Source organism: Aspergillus nomiae, assembly GCF_001204775.2.
Source record: "Aspergillus nomiae NRRL 13137 chromosome Unknown contig00001, whole genome shotgun sequence".
NCBI classification, from domain to species: domain Eukaryota; kingdom Fungi; phylum Ascomycota; class Eurotiomycetes; order Eurotiales; family Aspergillaceae; genus Aspergillus; species Aspergillus nomiae.
The window spans coordinates 243488-263586 of NW_015378056.1; the positions used below are offsets into that span (position 1 = coordinate 243488).

The 20099-nt window shown below is 50.1% G+C and overlaps 8 protein-coding genes across 8 annotated transcripts; 4 read left to right on the forward strand and 4 right to left on the reverse strand.

Moving 5' to 3' along the window:
* Positions 1-26: 26 nt before the first annotated feature.
* On the reverse strand, positions 27-2546 carry aguA (alpha-glucuronidase; the record flags this gene model as incomplete). Its single annotated transcript, XM_015545480.1, has 1 exon — positions 27-2546. One exon carries the CDS (start codon positions 2544-2546, stop codon positions 27-29), a length of 2520 nt encoding a protein of 839 aa, XP_015412561.1.
* Positions 2547-3447: 901 nt separating this feature from the next.
* ANOM_000223 (transcription factor domain-containing protein) lies at positions 3448-5497 on the forward strand (the record flags this gene model as incomplete). Its single annotated transcript, XM_015545481.1, has 5 exons — positions 3448-3910; positions 3959-4254; positions 4300-4734; positions 4784-5019; positions 5068-5497. 5 exons carry the CDS (start codon positions 3448-3450, stop codon positions 5495-5497), a joined length of 1860 nt encoding a protein of 619 aa, XP_015412560.1.
* Positions 5498-5524: 27 nt separating this feature from the next.
* On the reverse strand, positions 5525-7323 carry erg4A (c-24(28) sterol reductase; the record flags this gene model as incomplete). The annotated part of the gene is made up of 5 exons (XM_015545482.1): positions 5525-5593; positions 5647-5864; positions 5926-6257; positions 6312-7157; positions 7247-7323. Coding segments are annotated over 5 exons (1473 nt in total), but the record flags the coding sequence as incomplete, so codon positions are not given.
* A 1001-nt stretch (positions 7324-8324) lies between these two features.
* Positions 8325-10178, forward strand: ANOM_000225 (cytochrome P450; the record flags this gene model as incomplete). Its single annotated transcript, XM_015545483.1, has 7 exons — positions 8325-8514; positions 8579-8711; positions 8807-8998; positions 9060-9211; positions 9265-9509; positions 9563-9831; positions 9890-10178. The coding sequence occupies 7 exons, from the start codon at positions 8325-8327 to the stop codon at positions 10176-10178; spliced, it is 1470 nt and encodes a 489-aa protein (XP_015412558.1).
* Positions 10179-10907: 729 nt separating this feature from the next.
* Positions 10908-11591, forward strand: ANOM_000226 (GNAT family N-acetyltransferase; the record flags this gene model as incomplete). The annotated part of the gene is made up of 1 exon (XM_015545484.1): positions 10908-11591. One exon carries the CDS (start codon positions 10908-10910, stop codon positions 11589-11591), a length of 684 nt encoding a protein of 227 aa, XP_015412557.1.
* A 209-nt stretch (positions 11592-11800) lies between these two features.
* On the reverse strand, positions 11801-13167 carry ANOM_000227 (bZIP transcription factor; the record flags this gene model as incomplete). Its single annotated transcript, XM_015545485.1, has 3 exons — positions 11801-11916; positions 11985-12936; positions 13006-13167. The coding sequence occupies 3 exons, from the start codon at positions 13165-13167 to the stop codon at positions 11801-11803; spliced, it is 1230 nt and encodes a 409-aa protein (XP_015412556.1).
* Positions 13168-14342: 1175 nt separating this feature from the next.
* On the forward strand, positions 14343-15991 carry ANOM_000228 (D-alanine--D-alanine ligase family protein). The gene is made up of 3 exons (XM_015545486.1): positions 14343-15016; positions 15099-15656; positions 15710-15991. The coding sequence occupies exons 1-3, from the start codon at positions 14648-14650 to the stop codon at positions 15863-15865; spliced, it is 1083 nt and encodes a 360-aa protein (XP_015412565.1). The 5' UTR covers positions 14343-14647; the 3' UTR covers positions 15866-15991.
* Positions 15992-16579: 588 nt separating this feature from the next.
* On the reverse strand, positions 16580-18758 carry ANOM_000229 (F-box/WD repeat-containing protein; the record flags this gene model as incomplete). Its single annotated transcript, XM_015545487.1, has 2 exons — positions 16580-18262; positions 18312-18758. The coding sequence occupies 2 exons, from the start codon at positions 18756-18758 to the stop codon at positions 16580-16582; spliced, it is 2130 nt and encodes a 709-aa protein (XP_015412564.1).
* Positions 18759-20099: the final 1341 nt, after the last annotated feature.

Genomic DNA, 20099 nt, shown 5'->3' on the forward strand with positions numbered 1-20099 from the left:
TCTTGTCAAATCTGGTAACAGTTGAGTTAGTCCACAACGTCTGGTGGAAGCAGCACCACGTAGTCCAAAGGAGCAGGTTCAATGCCGTCGGGCACCCCGATAATCTTCAACTGGTCACCCTTCTCAATTTCCACATCCCGAAATGTGACCCGCGTGGCGGAGTGACCGTCAATATAGATGGACGGTGTATGCCCCAGGGTGTTCTCACTGTTTCCCTCCCATCGCCCCACAAGGCGGTCATTAACATAGACTGTCCACTCGGATTTCCCACCATACATGTCATAGTAGTTGACGCCGAGATCATAGGTTCCCGAGGGTAATTCGAGTCTCGTTTGGGCTGTGCCCGTGGTGGAGTTTGAGGTGGTGACAACCGCGGTATAGTTAGATGCCGTCTCGAAAGGACTCACGGTGTACGGTTCGTAGCCATCTAAGGTCATAGACTCAGCCTCCACGCGCCATGGATGATGGCCGACTCGTTCCTTTTCATCTGAGATTCCCGACATGTTCCAGTAGAAGTTGTTGATGGCATCCCGCCATACGAGAGAATGTCCAGCCTGGTAGACTAAGCGAGACAGAACGTCATTGTAGCGTTGCTCGTCAACACGACCTCTAAGGGATTCCCACTGGGATAAGAAACGTTGCGCTGCCTCTGCACCATCATAGTGTGCGTCGTAGAAATGTTGGATGACGGTCTTCCCCGAGTGGAGACGGTGCGTATAGGGAACGTGATGGAACCACAACAACAGATCGTCCGGCGTGCTGTCACGGTCCTCATACACCTGTGCAATTTCAGCTGGGTATTGGCCAGCATTACCTGTGCCATTCTTCACGGTGCGGTCCATTCCAATTGTGTCGTGATCAGCACGCGTCCATTGACCCCAGCCATTATTATCCTGCGATGCGGGGTTGGGGCCGTAGTGTGTGTAAAGAATATCGGTCAACGTCTGAATGCCCAGGTTTCCTGTGTAATTTTCGTACGCAGGCCACGATGTCATGGATATGTCAGTGAGCGTATCTAACACAGTTTGATCACGCCCAAAGGTAAGGCGAATCCAGTCCTGAAGGATGTCTTGCGAGTCGTCCGTGGGACTCCACGCCAGGCGGCCATAAGCATATAAATTAGACATTGCCAGATGGCTACCCAACCATGTTGTATTTGTTCCAACATTAACCACCGCTGCCCATCCGCCCAGTTGTCGATCAAACCGTTGCCCCGAGATTATGTCGCGAACAAGTGACGGTTGATGGTCGACGCGCAGATCAAAATCCAAAAGCTCTTTCCACAGTGGAGATAAGTAGACCAGGTGATCTTGTTGGCCTAAATATTCTTGGGTGACCTGCAGTTCGATCGCCACGTTGGTCTGGTAGAGATTGGCGAATAGAGGAGACACCGGCTCGCGGACTTGGAAATCAATGGGCCCATATTTTACCTGCAGAATCACGTTCTCCTCAAATTGGCCATCTAGCTCCTTGAAAAAGTCCACTTGTGCATTCGCCCTGTCATTTGTCCAGATTGATTCGTTAATGTGATGATCATAGACAAAAGTGCGAAACATAAGGATTCCGCCGTGCGGTCGTAGGGCTCTCGCAAAGACGTTGGCTCCTTCAGCTAGCGTGCGATTGTATGTATCAGGGCCAGGCTGTCCTTCAGAGCTGGCTTTTACCAGATATCCTGCCATGTCTGGCACGCGGTCATACAAGCTATCGGTAATGTTCGCCCACCAGGAGATGACGGAGGGATCAAGTGGGTCGTAAGTGCCTAGGCCGCCCAAGGTATCTGGCGAAGCAAAGTTGAGAGAGATGCCGATCTGGATGCCATACGGCCGGAAAACATTTGCAATGCGAGCCAGGCCATCCATATTCTCGGAAGTTAAGAGGGTTGCATTTGCATTGACATTGTTGACGATAATACCATTTATTCGGACGGACGCTAGAAGGCGAGCATACTGTTTGACACGGGATAGATCCTCAACAATACGGCCATCTTTGAAGAAGATAGAAGGTCCAGCATATCCACGCTCAATGCTCCCATCCATATTATCCCACTGATTCACCCATCGGACCGGTGCATGTGCACTGGTGGAATAATCGACGTGAGAGAAGTTGCCCTGCGCAAGGAGTGAGAGATACTCAAAAGCTCCATACAGCGCACCTCTTTCATTTTCTCCCAAGATTTGAACAGTATCGCCATAAGATCGCAACCAGAAGCCATCAATGCCAAGAGCAGGGACTTCGGAGCTTCTGTTGCAGGTATGGCGGTATTGCTCGAGGGTAGCGACCAGAATCGATGAGCGCGAACCACAGTTGGACCGCTTGATAGGTAATTGCTTGCCAACGATGTTCTCCAGTCCAGTTTGCAGCTCATTAATAGCGGTACCTATGGGGCCCGAGTCGGTACTATTCAGCGTAACAATGCTCGATGGTAACGCACGCTGGCAGCGTTTGTCGCAGTGCACGGGAGCATATCGTAGCCATCCATTGAAGCCGTTCTCTGCTGTTGTGAGAGATACGAGCCACAGCAGCACGGTCAGAAATGGCCAGCGCATGTTGTCAATGTTCTCGGTCTGCTCTTCTCATAGGGCAATTGAACCATTTTAAATACCGAGATCTGCATCTTGTTCAATTCCCGGTACCTCCCACGCTAACAATACCCATGAATTCAGGCTATATTAATCCGGGGTAACGTGGGGTCATTGACCAGCCACCAAAATGTACCCCATATTTTTACCGTAAAGTAAATTGGCAGGCAGATGGGGAAACGCCATTGCGGGGAAATTGCCATGAATCAGACATGATTTTAGCCGGAAACTTTGGATAATCCTCGGTGATGAACAAGTGGTCGGGTTAGAATTTCGCCGCCGTCCGGACTGATTATCCCGGGTTCCAAGCTAGTGTCAGGAAGATTCCTAAAGTAGAGAAATAAAATTTAGAGTAAGTCTAGTGCAAGAGACAACAATACTAATTACGAGGAAAAATGGATGCTCTCCCAAAAAGGGATCCATACCGGAGCCGGGACACGCTAATCCCAAACAGGACATTGGGTGCCGACGTGGGATCATGTGACCCATTGTTTCCCTTTTGGTCTGTTTCTACCTTTGCTTTTTAATGACTTGCCCGTCACCAGACCATAGCAGTATACCGAAGTTCTGATAACGGACAGAATGAGTACTGTCGCTAGGAACTCTTTTCGTGCTCGTGCGGTACGTGTTACTCCCAATTAGATACCAAGGCCCCCCGATTAACCATCATCAGTGTGACAATTGCCGAGCCCGAAAGGTACGTGATAACAGCCATATCAGACCCTCCGACATGCATCTAACAATCTCCAGATCAAATGCGATAAGGCTATTCCATGCTCCAGTTGTGGTGCACTGGGGATACCTTGCAGGGTAGCCGGCATCTCTACTACCAGTAATAGCAGTACGAGCGTCCCAGAGCCTCGGCGGAATGAGTCGAGCCAATAGTAAGGCAGCATTGAAGGCGCCCTTGCATGCTCTTGAGGTTGACGATGGCAGCAGTGAACAAAAGATTGAGGCCCTTCAAGAACAACTTGCCGTTATCAATCAAACACTTGCGCAAATCACACAGTCTTCAGCTCCCAGTGCTGCTGGCTCGGTTTCCGTTCCCGAATCATCTACTCATGCCACACTACCATTCGAAGGGCAGTCATCCTTCCATCATGAGACACTGCTTGCTAAGGATGCGGCGCTGTCAGCCATCTCTACGTCCCACAACAGTGGACTAAATGATCATGTGTCCGCTGTCCTGTCGTCTTTGAAGAATAGCCTCACGGAGGAACCTTTGTCTCCCAATGGCTGTCCGACAGAGCCAGGTTTACCGTCATCATCACAAGACCCAAGACCATTACTACCAGTAGATCTGGTTGTCGCGGTGGTCAGGGCTGTAAAAGGTATGGATGATCTTTTGTCGCCCATCATTTCACCGACTGACTAGATAGCAAAACCTCCTTTTTTTCTTGTCAGCCATTCCTGGAGAGACCTTCTCCAAGTCGAATCTCTATGCCAATCCATCTACTTCCCAATAAACCCGGTCCCTGCGGGTTCTTTGACTCTATTGTATGGGCTTCTCTATTATATCATTCGTGATTATCTTCATGAGGGACATCCAGACCTCGCGCGATATGACCTGCCGTCCAGTGCAAAGGTTTGCGAGCGTCGCTTCTATCTGGGCTTAAACAGCGATGAGCTCATGGCGGACCCGACAATCGAAAAGATCCAAGCACTTTTGATTGGGGTAAGAAACTTAAGAACAACTCTGAACATCCGCTAACATGACCAGATAATCAAAGCCCAGGAAGAGTTTGATATTCAGCGTTGCTGGACATATCTATCTCTTGCGTTCAACATGTGCCAGACTATTGGTTTACATAGGAATTCTACTACCAACGGTGACCCATCTACCCTCGCCGAGACGAAGCGACATGCCTTTTGGTTGCTCTATACCATTGATAAGAACATATCACTGAATCTGGGGTTCACGTCACACTTCCAAGATCATGATATAGACGCAGACCTCTTTGCTCCCTCAGATCATCACCAATATCGTTCATGGGACCTAATGACCCTCGTCACTGCCGAGTTTGCGACAATCCAAGGAAGGGTCTATGATGAACTTTACTCTATTTCCGCTTCCAGGGCCAGCGATGAGAAGAGATTGAATTCTATTGAGAAGCTGTCTCTTGATCTGATTGCTGTTCGAGACAAACTGCTAGCGGTAAGCATTTTAATGAAACCCAATGCACCAGCGGCTAACTCCTTCTCAGATTGATGTCAGCGCGGGCCTTTATGCAGATTCACTGCATGGCATGGCTGCATGTGCCGATTTCATTACCTACTCGGTACTGACGGTTATCTATCGAGCCGAAACACGTCCTCGAAATGCCATGGCAATCTCATCCCGATGCTACGAGGCTGCCACACTAGCTTTGCATAGCCACCTGAAATGCTTCACCTATTTCCGCGGCCGCCAAACCCATAAGCAAATTGAATACGTTCACTGGTTAGCACATTGAACATATACGTTCGAAAGCCGCTGACACGCATACAGGATTCTACTTTATCCATCATTTGCGCCGTTTGTGATTGTCTTCACCCATGCGATTACCACTGCCAGCAACGCCGACCTTACTCTCCTCCAGGAGACGGTCAAGTCTCTCGATCTCATCAAGGGGCTATCACGTGGATCGAGGCATCTGTATACAATTTGTGATGCTTTTGCCAGAGCGGCACAAGTTCTTGTGGAGTCTCAGCAGACTCTGATGGGTCTGGAACAACACCAGGATGGCTCGCTCGTCATTCCCACTACGATAGATGGCCCAGCCAACATTTCTCTGCCAAACGTGCCGTGGCCGGAAGATACATTCGACTCTACTATGAGCCAGGAAGACATATCCATGTTTCTGAACGACTTCATCGGGGCAAACCGATCGGTCATGGATATATTGAATTCTAATTACATGAGCGACACTTTAGGCTAACAATCTCGCATTCAAGGTCCAATGTCTATCGCTATCTTACACACCAAACAACTGCTACCCTTCATGACGGGCTGACGTTGAATCTTAGATTACGTACTATAGCATTCGATTAGCTTCAATGATTCTCAAGGCGATGCATGATGACTTACCGGGATGAAGAGGTATGGGACCCGGCGTTCGTATTCCGCCCACGCCTCGCCGTATCTTTCCCGGCATCGCTGGATATCCCGAATGACGCGGTGGATAATCATGGTCGTGAAGAAAACCGAATAGAACCATGGGAATGGCGAGTTGAATCCTGTAATCAACCCCCAGGAAAAGGCGAAAAACCAGTCGCAAGTATAGTGCACTTTGCGTGCCTTACCGTCTACATATTCCGTCAGCATGATCAGACATTATTGGCATGTCCCTGTTTAGTAGCAACTTACACCATCCACTACACAGAATGGAGTCACCAGTTACGGTGGGAATCTTCTCTGGGTTTTCGATGTATTTCCAAGGGAGTTGAGGGAACGTCTTCCGGTCCACCCAGAATCCGCGCTCCTGGGCTCTGAACATATTCTTCTGGCTGTTGCATGTGTCCCAGACCCAATAAGCAAAGAGATACATCGCGAACAGGGCAGCCAACACAACGCGGTTCCAACGATAGGTCGATGGGTCGTGAGATGCGAGGTACAGGGTGCAGTGGCAGTAGCTCATTGGCACACCCGCGAGATTCCAGAAAATGAGCATGAAACCCCATTTCTCGTAATACATATCCCTATCTGGGGTTAGTTCCAACTACTTTCAGCGAGACGGTGGCAATCGGACTTACCAACTGGTGATAATTAATTCTTCGCCCTTGGCGCAGGCGTTGGCGTACAGGAAGTGGGCCATCAGCACGAAACACACCTCTCCGGAGACATAGCCCAATTCTTCCCACTGCTTCAATGCGGTGGCCAGGGATAGGAGGAACAAGATGTACCATGGGATGCGTACTTCGAAAAACATCTTCATGTCGAGCCATTTGAAGAGCCGAGGGTTCAGTTCGGCACCCATGAAAAAGTCGTAAATATGTGAGCCAGTCATGCGATGTTGCGCCCCTCGGGCCAATGCCGACACATAAGCGACAATGGAGACCAGGAAGCCTGAGCAGATCGCCACCGACATAATCGAGCCGAACTCGTTAATCAACGTATCAAGACGAAAGATGCCGGTGAAGTGCAAGGCCAAGGAGCCTGCAATGGTTATATACCAGGCTGATACCGCCGAACAATAGTAGTCAAGCTGCTTCCCGTTCAAATGAGGCAAACACTTTCCTTTGCCGTATACTCCGGGCAGGTAGATGTATCCGATCCCTTGGAGGATCAGGAAGGTCCAGTAGATGGCCCATGCTCGCCGATGAGGGAACGCGTGGGTGTATGCCAGGTCGAAAAGATGGTACAGGAATTCACCGATGGTCTCACCATTCTGCGGTGTTGGAGCACGGCCATCGTAGAGCGTCGCACCAATGTACATGTAGTACATCAGTAAAGGAAATCCCAACATCAACGCTGTCACTCCAGCTGGACCACCGAACTCCATGTGAGTCTCTGGTGCAGACGAAGGCTTCGATACTGGCTCCGAGGAGCCATTGGCCGACCCATTTGCACGACGGTTTCGAGGCATATCTGCTGGAAAGCTATATAAATTGGTGAGTTTGGGATCTCAACATTCCATGTGCGCTGTTCGGTTCTTGAGAACGAGATATATAAAGTGCCGGGTACTCACTGATTACCAGTCGAACTAGACGCCGACATTTTCCTCACTTTCGCACACAACGCTTTCGGACCCAGAGCGAGACTTTGGGCTACAACTGGCGAAACAAATTCATCTTTCCTACCCTCACTATTTAAATGAGCCCTGAAGCCCCTTACTTTCCTACTCGGATCGCCACCCACTGAAAACCGTGTGATATTCGAGTTCCGTGCTCTCCGCGGTCTCCGCGGCGGCCTCGGGCCCCACCCGCAATACTTACCCACTGCGAAATTGTTTCATTTTATTTGCTCTCTTTGTATCCAAAAAAGAACAAGCAGAGAGAGACACAGGGAGAAAAGGAAATGCCGGAAAGGCTATGTTCATAAGCATTGTTGTGCCTCCGCCCGATATGAGGACATTGCCGATTCTACAACCCTGGGCGGAGTAGCTTGGTGGACACCGAACCACCAGTCAATGGGTATTTACTGGTGACCTGCTCCGTACAGCACGGAGGCATCAAGTCAATGCTTCCTCGTTCAGAACGTTATGCATCGGACAAGTCACAATCTCAAGTCTGGCCAACTAACGATACCTGGATAATAAATAATAGACATACTTTTGAAATAAGTTTCTCTACCGCCTTAGAATATCAGCGTACGATTGACTGATTTTATTTTTCCTGAGACTATTAACAAACCAGGATGAGCTGCTAGTGCCCTACTTAGGAATATAATGTGAGCAAAGTTCGTCAGATCAGACTTACTCTGCTTGTGAAAATATCACATTGAGTGGCCCGATTCGGTACTACCTGCATGGCAAATCCCAGTAGCGAAAATCTGGTTGGATGGGCCACGTTCTAGCCTCAGTGGACATCCAATGGCTACGAGTTAATCTACCGCGAACGCGCGGTCGAATGCAATGAACTCTGCAGTGTAACGCAATATCCTGACAATGGGAATCAGCGATGCTAGCGGACGCAAGGTCAGAGTCAAGTCTCCAGGGAAGCTATTAATGCATCCAAGGTCACTGGCCTACCCACTGCACTTCTCACCATGACGTTGGACTCATCTACTCTGAGTATCACCAGGGAGACGGCCCGAATGCCATTAAGATGTACAGTTTAAGCGCTTTTATCCTCCTAGGGGGAGTCCTGGGGCTCTATGTCCTGTTGAAGTCAAAGGCGTCACGAGCCCCTCTGCCTCCAGGCCCCAAAGGACTGCCCATTATCGGCAATATTGGTAGCGATCTTCCGCGCGGCGGGAAAGACTGGGAGCATTGGCTGAAACACAAGGATTTGTATGGTATGGACAGTATTCCCGGCCACCTCTTACTCTGCGTTGAAATTCTCATCTGGATCGCCGCCAGGGCCCATTAGTTCGATCACGACGGCGGGGCATACCCTCATCATCCTAAACGGCGCCAATGTGGCAATGGAACTGCTGGAGAAGCGATCGGCACGATACTCAGCTCGACCGAGATTGGTGATGGCCCATGAGCTGTAACTACCTCTTGCTCCATCTCTTAGACTGTATACAGACTACGCAGGGGCTATTCAATTGTGCGTTGCTAATACCTGCGTACCTCCTTCCCTAGTTCTGGAGCCGACATCTTTGTCACCATGCATACTGAAAACGCTCTCGTTCATGAACAACGAAAACGCATACTCTCACAGCTGCGCTCGGAACGCGCGTTATTATCGCTTTACCCGCAGGTGGATACGGTGGTCCGACGCTTCCTGCTGCGGACGTTGCAAAAACCAGAGGAGTTAATGGATCATATCAAAACGTGAACGCAACGCAGCCCTTGTACTTGAGGTCTGTTAATTATCGGCTAATGTGATCCATAGAGGAATCGGAGGAGTTATACTAAAGATCGCATACGGTTATACCGCCGGGTTTCATGGTCGGGATCCCCTCATCGATCTCGTGGAAAACACATCTTTTGCATTCGGCATAATAAACCAGCCAGCAGGTTGGCTGGTGGATAGCATTCCCGCCCGTAGGTCACCCTTCCTCGGTGTGTGCTTGGTGGTGGCTTACAAGCTGGGTCAGTGAAGTACATGCCGAGTTGGTTTCCGGGGGCAGGGTTTAAGAAAAAAGCCAGGGAGTATCGACGCGGATTTCACACATTGGCTAATTGGCCGTTCGCCTTTGCTCGACATCAGATGAAGGAGGACAAGTATGAACCTTCATTCGTTTCCAGACAGATTGAGCAGACAGGCTCGACACTTAGTCCCGAAGAGGAGCTGAAGATCAAACGCTCGGCAGCTGCGGTCTTCCAGGCCGGCTATGATACGGTGCGTGAAGCTAGCAAAGCGTCACCGCGGGGCCATACTGATTGAAGCTATAGACGGCATCTACCATCACATCCTTCTTTTTGGCAATGGCGCTGTTTCCTGACGCACAGCAAAAGGCCCAGGAGGAAATCGACCGAGTCATAGGAGCGAGGCTCCCTACGCCTGAAGATCGGGTGAAATTACCCTATGTTAATGCACTTATCAACGAGGTCCTACGCTGGAACCCAGTGGTTCAGATAGGCATCATGCACGCAGCCACAGAAGATGACATTTACGAGGGCTACCTGATCCCCAAGGGGGCCCCGATCGTCCCCAATATTTGGTGAGCTGCTTTCCCTTATCTACGATGCCGTCAATACTAATCTCACGCCTCATGACAGGGCATTTGCGCACGATCCAGAGGTATACTCTGATCCCATGTCGTTCCGGCCCGAGCGCTTTTTGGCATCGGACGGACACACCCCAGAACGTGATCCGCACACGCTGGTCTTCGGATTTGGACGCCGGATTTGCCCCGGCCGTCCGCTGGCGGACTTCAATAACTTTCTCACGATCGCACGGTCACTCGCGGTCTTTCGTATTCGAAAGGCCATGAAAGATGGCAAGGAGATCGACCCCATCGTAGATATCAGGAGGGGATCGTCGGTCACCTATCACCGTTCCAAGTGAGCATCCAGCCGCGAAGCGCAGAACACGAAGCCCTCATCCGCTCCATTGAGGTTGAAGGGCCTAGTTTACGAAGCGACTCGGCGACACTTGAGTCACTCGTGGTATAGAGTGTATACGTACTATATGTACTGGCTTCCCTAGAACGACCGCAGGTTTCCTATTTTGGACGCCTCCATCTTAGTGATGTACTCAGGGGGCAGACCAGTAGCCTTATATTACCACTTAGATCTACAATTTATAGCTATTACTGAATCTATATTTTAGCTCTCTCCGCGGACCATCAGGGCTGATATTATGTCATTCATATTTAACTGTATTTACTGTACCTCTGGATTTGCTTACTGCGTAGTCGCGCGGCTTTCCAAATAGGAATTGGATTTTAACCAAGTTTCCAGTTCTGTATTGTGTCTAGCATCAATGATATGAGAGTATCAGTATTTTACTACTTAACAGTTTATACACGTCCAAAACAGTCTAATGGATGCTGTTACAGCATCACCGAGAAACTTTGTCTTAGAGATTACGTTGAACAGGGCGAGAATCCTGCCCCAACTAATAGCACTTTTTTTTCTGATTCCGTGATCTTTTATTATGACCCACCTATTCTCGGTACCCGCTGCCGAAGTAATTGGGGCCAAGTATATAGCGTCGCCATCATTTAAGCGTTCGATAACCCCAGATATTCTACTACATGTACTCATAATTTATTCATACCTACAATCAAACAATATGTCAACCGATCAATACGAGTACTCGTTCTTCCGCATCGACAAAGAAAACGCAATCCAGTCATCAGCCCAAAAGTACAAACACCTGCGTCTCCAAGCCCTATCCATCGCACCGACGTCTTTTTCCTCTACCTACGAGCTCGAATCCTCCCTCACAGATCCCGAATGGGTGAACCGCCTTTCAGCGAACGGACGAGAGACTTTCATATGCGCTGCGAGACCCACACAAAACAATGAGCCATGCTCACAGGTCCCAGAGTGGGTCGGCCAGCTAACGCTGCGGGGCCCACTGAGCCCCGAAGACTTCATCCTACCCGAAGAATCTGGACAGAAGAAGCCCACTGGAGAACAGGACACAGAACTCTGGCAGATGCTCAGCTTATTTACGCTTCCGGACCATCGCGGCCGTCGCCTCGGGAAGAGGCTGTGTCAGGAGGCCTTGAGGTACCTAGCTTCGTATAGGGACTCTCCGCGAGAGCTCTGGGTGCGGTTGATGGTGAAGCCTGAGAACTATGCGACGGTAAGCTTGTATCGGGGGCTGGGGTTTGCAGAAGCGGGGAAGTGTACGCTTGCTGAGGCGTTGGTTGCGAATGGTGATGAGGATCTGTTACCGGGAGATACTACTGGCGAGAAGTATACTTCGCGGAGTGGATTGATCATGATGTTAGAGATTTGGCGGTCGTGAGTCGTTGATTTGTTTGCTTTTCGTAAAAGGGTCAGTGAAGGCAGTGCCATTCGGATTTGTTTAGATGGAGATGTCATCTTTCGGTAGTAGACTAATTCCCTCTTTTTGATATGGGTGAAACCTGTCCACTACTTATCTTGTAGACAGTGTCATCAGGGAAACCCATCGGAATGTGACTCTAATGTAATGGCCCGTCTTCAATGGTGACGTTATAGTTCACAGTTGAAAGTCGGATCATCTGATATCGCCAGGCTGAATGCCGCTTCAACGTCCAAGCGACGGAATCCCGGTGCACAGCCTAGACATACCCCCCTGGAGAGAAGTTCTGCTCAAAATGTACCTTTAGCATTTCTGCGTATCACACAGTACAAATAAGAGGCGGAGATAACAAACCATTGAGAAATCGGTCCACGTTTAGGATCTTGGCACTCCGCCGCTGTGAAGACAGAGAGGGCTCAACCCCTTGACATAATGTCATGTCCCTGCATGATTTGAACGAACTGACTTCCGACAAGTACATGAATGACTGCACTCCTCCAATAACAAGTCCATTCTCTTCAAGCCAGCCCTCGATATCCCGAGGATCAAACCACGTTTCATCATTAGCCTTGGACGGTATCTCTGGGACATTCTGGACAATGCCAAAGTCCGTCGGCCTGTTTTTATAATGCGTTCCCGCACCACCCAGTCCATAGACATATGCTGTCTGGTAATCGGCATTCGTCCGTAGCAAGATGTCGAAGGTCGCAATCATCGTGTTGGCGTCAGAGTAATGGAAAGAGTACTGGAAAACGCGGGCGACCTCGGCCCCGTCCGCACAGGGGTTGGTGAGTAAGCCGTGAGCACGCTTGATGCAGCTGAAATAGAGCCGCTGAGCAAAATTCTTGGGCAGTGGGACTTCCATTTCGTAAAAAGTAGATGGAAGCCCTAAAGGAAGCGTAAGAATAGGCGTTGGCGTTTCAATAGGTACAGCGGCTGGTAGCGGAAATTCTGTCGCGCAAGAGGTGTAGATGTTGGGAAAGCAGACTGGCCCGGATGGGTTAGGATCACTGCTTGAGTTGCTATGGTGGACGTGTCCATCATCGCGTCGTGACTCGTTAAAGGGCTCCACAATCTGAGAAGCAGATAAAAAGTCGCGGGTAATACTCTGGAGCTCGTGCGTCAGATCCGGCTGTGTTAGACTACTTTCCGCCTTGGTGACGTGGGGTAGCATTTCAAAGAAAGACTGTTTCATATGCCTGATTCGACTTTCAAGAACCTGCACGTAGTTCATGCGCAAAGCATCTTCCTCCTCTTTCCGAGACCTGTAAGTCCGTTGTGCTTTCCGGACTTGCTTCCGGCGCCTCTACGCTCCAGTCAGATAACCAGTCAAAGCATAATAAAGATGGAGCGAGCAGTAGGTTCCTAAACATACCTCTACTAGGCCTTTTTGCGTAGGGTCAATCGGGGGTCTGCCTCGCTTTCCTGTACGTAATCGACGAAGGCCATCTGAGGTTGAAGAGCATCCCTCATCTTCACCTGACTTCCCAGGTAGACTGTTCAAACCTGCCCTTGAAACAGACCGGCTGGAAGACATCGTGATCGTATACAGATCTCTGAATTTATGTACTCACCGGGTTGGCTTCCTATCAGATTAATCGCGGGGAATACAGAAATGGGTGGCTGCGGTGGTACTGTACCCACATCCCGCAAACATTCCTAGGGAAAAGCCAATGAAAACTCACCTGAGCGCTGTGTAGTATCACTATTGGTGTGCTAATAATAGTTATTACTTAGTGACTATCCAAGTTATTTAGATTACGGAGTAGAGACCCTATGAGTACAAAATCGTACAGTGGGTACACTGTACAGCACCTGTGTTGGCATGTTGCAGAGTCTAGGAGAGGAAAAGCGAAATGCCCTAATCAAGACCGAGTGGTAGAAGATCATAAGATCAATTAATTACCTGAGCAACTTTAGTAAAGAATAACAGGATAAAGATGGGATAGAAGCTAGTGCCCTTACTGTCTTTTATGTCAACACCCTGAGTTTCTTATATTCTTGGAAGTGAGTGTATTCAGAGTTTCAATATAGTCCTCCACACTCTCTGTACTATGTATGTAGGATCTCGAAAGGGATTGCTGCGGAATGTATTGCTGGCCACATGGAGATAGAAAGCAAGGAGATTTACCCCGAAGTACCGATTTAGCATTCGGTTTGACTATATATCTTTCGTCACGTAGGTTGTATTGCCAAAGTATTGAAATGTTTGATGTCGATGTCATGACTCATGGACTCATAGTGGGCAGAAGAGAAGCTATACCACCTCGGGCTAGTGGCACGCTAACCCCAGAACAGACTAGAAAGCATCATCTCCCTTATCACCAACTGACACTATCGGCTTGCATAGTTCTGGATCAATCTCGACTGATGAGCGATTTCTCTTGCAACCTGGCGATGATTCAAAAAGTTTCCTCCGCCCAGTGAGGTTTCCACGATCGGCAGTGACAAGGTTCAAGATAAGGACCCTCCCTGATACGACGTGCTTGGATCCTCCGAGTCTATTCGCACGTCAGGCATTCGCATCCATGGTAGGCCTGTGTCTCCAGGGGGCAAACGGCGGCCAGACAAAAATCTAGACAGACCTCCCCATTCGTCTTGCGCGACGATTAACATTCTGATGCAATCTTGATATCCAAGATGGTCTCCGCTGCTCGTTTCACTGGCTGATCGGTCGATCATGACGCAACAAGGTCCATGGGCAGACAAATGAATGGAACATGACGTCGACGGCTTCCTTCCTTGTTGGGGGTAAAACACCCCTAACTGACGAGGACAGGTACGATGGGAAACAGTTAAGGACACCCAAGGTCGATAAAATCTCTCGTTCACCATGCACCAGCCGTCCCAGTCTCCCCGTCCATACCTACTCTCACATCATCCGGGGTGAAGTGAAATTCATCGCTCTTCTTCTCACCCTAATATCTAGCTTATCTTAATCCTGTAACGTTCTGAATTATTCTTCTATCTACATTTCTTTATCCCACAGTTATCGTCATCCCACGCAATAGTACATCATGAGAGACACTAGACGCACCGGCCTCAACATAGCATTTGTCTACGATCCAAAGGATTACTATGAGTCCATAGGATTTTCCAAGAGCGAATGCGCCGACCTAGCAGACGATGTGACCATCAACGGCGTAGCATCAGCCCTCGAGAGTCTCGGCCACCGCGTGGTCCATGTTCCCGGGATCAAGACTCTCGTCAAGCATCTCTCAGCAGAGAATCACAAGCAATGGGATCTCGTCTTCAACTACAGCGAGGGCGTATTCGGCTCCGCCCGTGAGTCGCAGGTCCCCGCCCTGTTAGAGGCGTATCAGATCCCTTTTACCTTTTCCGACTCCGCGACGCTCGCAACGGGGATCGATAAGGGAAAGACCAAGGTGAGTTGTACTCCGCAGCGTTCTTCATTAAACACCAAATCCTAGAGTATCTAATACTGATTGATCTACTCACATTACTTAGATGCTATTAGAACACTATCGAATCCCAACGAGCCCATTCGTCATCGTCCCCAGATACGGCGAACTCGTAGATTACGCCACTCTAGAAGACCAAATACCGTATCCACTCTTTGCGAAGCCAATCGCCGCATCCACATCCAACGGCATATCGCCATCGAACAAAATCCTGCGAAAAGAAGATCTCCAAGATGTCGTCGAGGACCTCCGCACCCAGTTCAAAGACCAAGAAATCCTCCTCGAGAAATTCCTAGACGGTCGCGAATTCACCGTAGCCATCCTTGGGACCGGCGAACAAGCCGAAGTACTAGGCGTCTCCGAGGTGACATGGTACAACCCAGCAGGGAGAAAAAGCGACGACCTCTCCGTCGACTTCGCGACAAGTTTCTCCAAGGAGGGCAAGGGTGACGGGCATGACATGGGCCACGTTCATGCGGACCTGGCAGATCCTCTGGTCAAGGCGGTAGCTGAGATCGGACTCTCCGCATATCAGGCACTCGGTTGTAAAGATGCAGGTCGGGTCGATATCCGCCTGGATGGTGCCGTGCCATATGTCATCGAGGTATGTCTCCCACCGAAAGATACAATTGCATGCCCCCTCTTAACCTGCAATAGGTGAATCCGATCTTCGGACTACGACCGGATTATTCCTTGTTCACTTGGATCGCGAAAAACAACGGAATGGAATACCAGGACATCATCGCGGAGGTTGTCGACAATGCTCTACTGAGGCAGAAACCGGCGATGGTGCCGAATGGTTTGAAGAATTAATCTCATGCCGTATAGACTATATCCTTGAAAGACAGCCTCTAATAAACAATACCGGGGCCAGAGCAAAAAGGGGGATGTGAGTAATACTTACTATGGCGTTGTGGCGTTATTCAGGTGTTCAGCTTGGGAAATATAATAACGCGATTCCCACGGTATCCATTCGTAGACTTCAATTAGATAGATAGACACCCATTTGCAACAGCATAGCTCGTCATCGCTATTTTCAGGATATTATTTGGTCGGTGCTTGAAAGGAATCTCTCGTCTAGAGTTGATATTGACCTTTCCCAGGTGCGACAAACCCTGATGCGTTTTAGGGGAAGAAGAGACAACACGCAGACAGCGTCATACATATGCCATATACCCTAGACTTACATACTAACTCGGCAGATATACGAGCAAGGATACGACTAGGTTTAGTAACTTTAAACACAATAGAAATGAAATCAATAAGATTGTTGTTATTTTAATGGGCATAATCCCGAACCCATTTCCCAAGAGCCTGTCACGCAGGCAAATCAACAACGCCAGACACCATCCATGCCAAACCGAACCTTATATAATGATAACACGAATGATCCCTGGCCCTAGCGCCAACTTGAAGGGTATTTGTATCCAAAGCACAACATTAAACATAAGCGCGTCATGTCTCCACAGGAGACGGGCCACGAGAAGAAGAAGAAGAAGAAGAAGAAAAAAAGAAAAGGCAAACTATTTAACTGCGGAAACTGTACATGCGCACTTCACCATCCTCGCTGCCGGTCGCAAACCGACTGTCGCCGAGACCGATACAGGTCACTGGTCCTGAATGGCCGGTGAAGGTGCGCTCGCATTTGCCGGTTCTGGGATCCCAGATCTTGACCATCCGGTCTTCCGCGCCCGACACAATCCGGAGGGTATCGGCACCGAGCGCCCAAACGCCTTCGAGATGACCGAAGAAGGTACGCAGGCAGCGACCGGTCGTGGTCTCCCAGAGTCGGATGGTGGAATCCAAAGCGCTGGTGACGATGTAGCGCGGTGGGGCTGGACGGCCATTGTCAAATGAGGGACCAAAGACAGACATCTCAGAGAGGTTCGACTCCAGTCCGAGCGCTGCCTGGAGGGCGGCTGGTTCCGTATCTCCCGATGTGGTGCTCATGTTATCGTTATCACATTCGGCGTCGTGCTCTTCGAACTCGAACTCCCGGGGCAAAGGAACCACCTGCTGAACTTGGCCGACATGGCCATGGAAGGTGCGTAGACAGGTCTTGGTGTCCAAGTCCCACAGGCGAACGGTGCAGTCATCCGAAGCCGAGAACACCGTCCGAGAAGTGGTGTCCACTCGGACAGCATTGACCCAATCGGTGTGCCCGCGCAGGAGAAACGTCGACTTGTCCTCAAAGTTCCAAACCTTGACCGTCTTATCGACGGAGGCTGATGCAAGAATCGATGCGTCAAAGTGCAGTCCAATTACTCCTCCACGGTGACCCGTGTAGGTGGAGATACACTCGCCCGTACGCCAGTTCCACACCTTCAGACTGCGGTCCATACTGCCGCTGATCAGTTTGGTGTCGTCAAACTGGAGACAGCGAATACCAGATTGATGTCCGCGGAGGGTACGTAGCTCTTCTCCGGTTTCGGTATCCCAAATCTTGATGGTCGCGTCGTATGAGCCAGTCGCTAGAATGTTGTCCTCGAATTGCAAGCACATGACCCCGTTGGTGTGGCCTTTGAACACCTTGGTGGAGCACCGTCCATATTTCCAGTTCGTGCCGACCTTGAAACGGTCCTTATAGACCTCCTTCCACGGCCGGTAGCGAGTCGTATAGTAGTCATCGTCTGGCTCCGATCGAGCATCCAATGAGGAACAATGCCGCTTCACGATTGCCGTCTCGTCATCGCTCAAATCCGCCTTCCGTTTTTGAGTATTCGAATCGTCTGCATGTGTCGCACTGCATTCGGCACCTCCTGCGTTCTGCGCGGGTCCGCTGACGTCCCAGTTCGTGGCACGCAATTCAATTTCACGCTTGGACTCTCGCAGACGTTTCCGCTCTAAAAGAGGAAGTCCCCAGCCACATTTCTTGCATTTGCGGTGGATGTGCTGTTCGCACATACGATGCCAAACCACATCATCGTCTGCAAGTGCCCGCCAGCGGCTGGACACCTGGGCGGCTTTACACAGCGAAGTGGTGTCGAGGTAGCACAGAATTTTAAACGAGATCTCCGGTGGAAGAGCGGTCAGGAAGTCGATTCGGATGAGGTCTCGAACGGTAGCGGACACGAACGAAAGTTGCGGGAAGCAGCACTGAGCCATGATCCCCTGGAGGATCAGTTTGCGGTGCTTGGCCGGAGCGGCCGAAAAAAGAGACCATACATGGGCAATGCCCTGTTGGTCCCTGGGAGGCAGCGTTTCCAATTCCTATAACCCATTAGCTAAGAGAAACATGACAAGCCCTAAGAAGCCCTACCCTCTGTAGTTTATCCATGGACGGCTCGTCTGCCTGTCGTCTGCATTTAAGGTCTGGCCGGTGGCGATAGCAAAATTTCGAGTTTGGGCTGCTCAAATCCTCCAGCTTGTCGGTTCTTCGTGAGCCTAAGGGATCGTATTGTTCGGGGATGTGTTTGACGAGAAATGGCGTAACATTCTCGTTTGCAAGCTTTGCGGGAGTCGTCGCAGCGGCACCGAAACTGTGGGGCTTTCGATGGTTAGAATCGGTCTCGGGTTCAATTTCCTCAGCGGTGTCCGATGCGCCGCCAAAGATGGACTGGAACGACTGCTGCTGCTGTTGTTGTTGTTGTTGTAATGATTGTTCGTGCGAGGGATGCGTAGGTTCTCGCGTTGGTTGGGCCATTTTCATCAAGAAAGTCTGCGAAGAGTCGCTACCTTCACGCACTGATCGGTCGTCGAACTGCATCGTGTGACTGGGACGAGGTCCTACCGCCCGCGCGCTACCGTGGTAGCAGCCGTAATGAAGAAGGGCAGAACGGAAGGTCGAGAAAAAACAAAAGGACAACGAATATTACGCCAGCAACCACCTTCGTCTGGGTTTGCCGCAGTCAAAGTCAATATTGCGGTACCTGGTCGTGCGCCGATAGGGGAGTGACAGCGGCGACCGTCGGGAATTGATGGGTCGGGTCGCAAGATAACGAGATTGAGTAGTTGATAGGCGGGGAGAGGGATGGCGACAGCGAAAGCGGCAGAGAGAGAGGATGGAAGAGAGGAGTAGGGTCTTCTTCTTTCTACTTTCAATGGTCCAGCCAGATCCGAAAGACGTGCAGAAGGATGCGCCCGAGAAAGAGATCAGGGGAAAAGAAGACGATCGGAGAAAGCATTGTACTTGTACATCGGCGACCTTGTTGGCTCCTTCGATCACGCAAGCGCCATCCAGCGTATCGTGCTGCGCTAGTCCCCTTGCGGGGAGCCCTCACGTGACAGCGATGGCGCCATAGACGCTCTTAGTCGCATCAGCACGACATCTCGACCCGCCAGAGAAGACGACGAACTGCTTCTGTGTTGCACAATTCGTCGCCATTGTCCGCCCTTATTGCGGATCCCCCAGAGTTTTCAGAAGCTACTCTGGCTCTGTCTTGCGCTATTCTGGGATCCATCGCTTGGCGCTAAATTCCCCAGTGGGCTGGGTGCCAGCAGCGACGTACTCTACTCCGACGACAATCAGTTCTACCATTGGGCCGTCGTGCTTCTGACCAACCATTGCTCTCCCAGATCTATACGCTTGCTAATTTTTCTTTAATTTTTCTTTATGGATGTTTTGCCTCTTGTGATGATTACCTAAGTTAGTGCCGGAAACAGCCTCATCACCTCATTTTGAATACCCTGTTTCGTGGCAAGATTTCTAGAAACGTGGAGTCCTTGAAACATCACATCATCTCGGCTTCAGAACGCGGCAAGATCAGACAGTCCTTCCATATTGAAGGCTTCCTGAGACTCAATTTTGATTTGGACGTCTCACCGCTAGAATCCGAACCACACTAGTCCCTGTTAGTCGGGCTATTGATGGTCGAAACCACTGGTTGTTTAGGAAGGGATAAACGTTGCTTGGCCTCTCCAATGGAGTGATGATGGCCTAAGTCTGCGCACTTCTCACGCCAGATTCCCTGCTCCTCTGTATTCCCCTGCTCCAGACCGGTCGCTCGGCCGCTCGCAGTGTTGTGCCGTCCATTCATTGGACACTCAAGCTCATCGGCGAGTGATCTTATGCAAATCACTTGCGGTAATTTTCCATTATTATTTTGCC

What these genes read in the sequence shown, in the direction of transcription:
- ANOM_000228 (XM_015545486.1), top strand. Translation starts at nt 14,648, where the DNA reads ATGAGAGACACTAGACGCACCGGCCTCAACATAGCATTTGTCTACGAT. An exon ending in TCGATAAGGGAAAGACCAAG is followed by an intron (nt 15,017 to 15,098) that starts GTGAGTTGTACT and finishes CACATTACTTAG; the next exon opens with ATGCTATTAGAACACTATCG. An exon ending in CCGTGCCATATGTCATCGAG is followed by an intron (nt 15,657 to 15,709) that starts GTATGTCTCCCA and finishes AACCTGCAATAG; the next exon opens with GTGAATCCGATCTTCGGACT.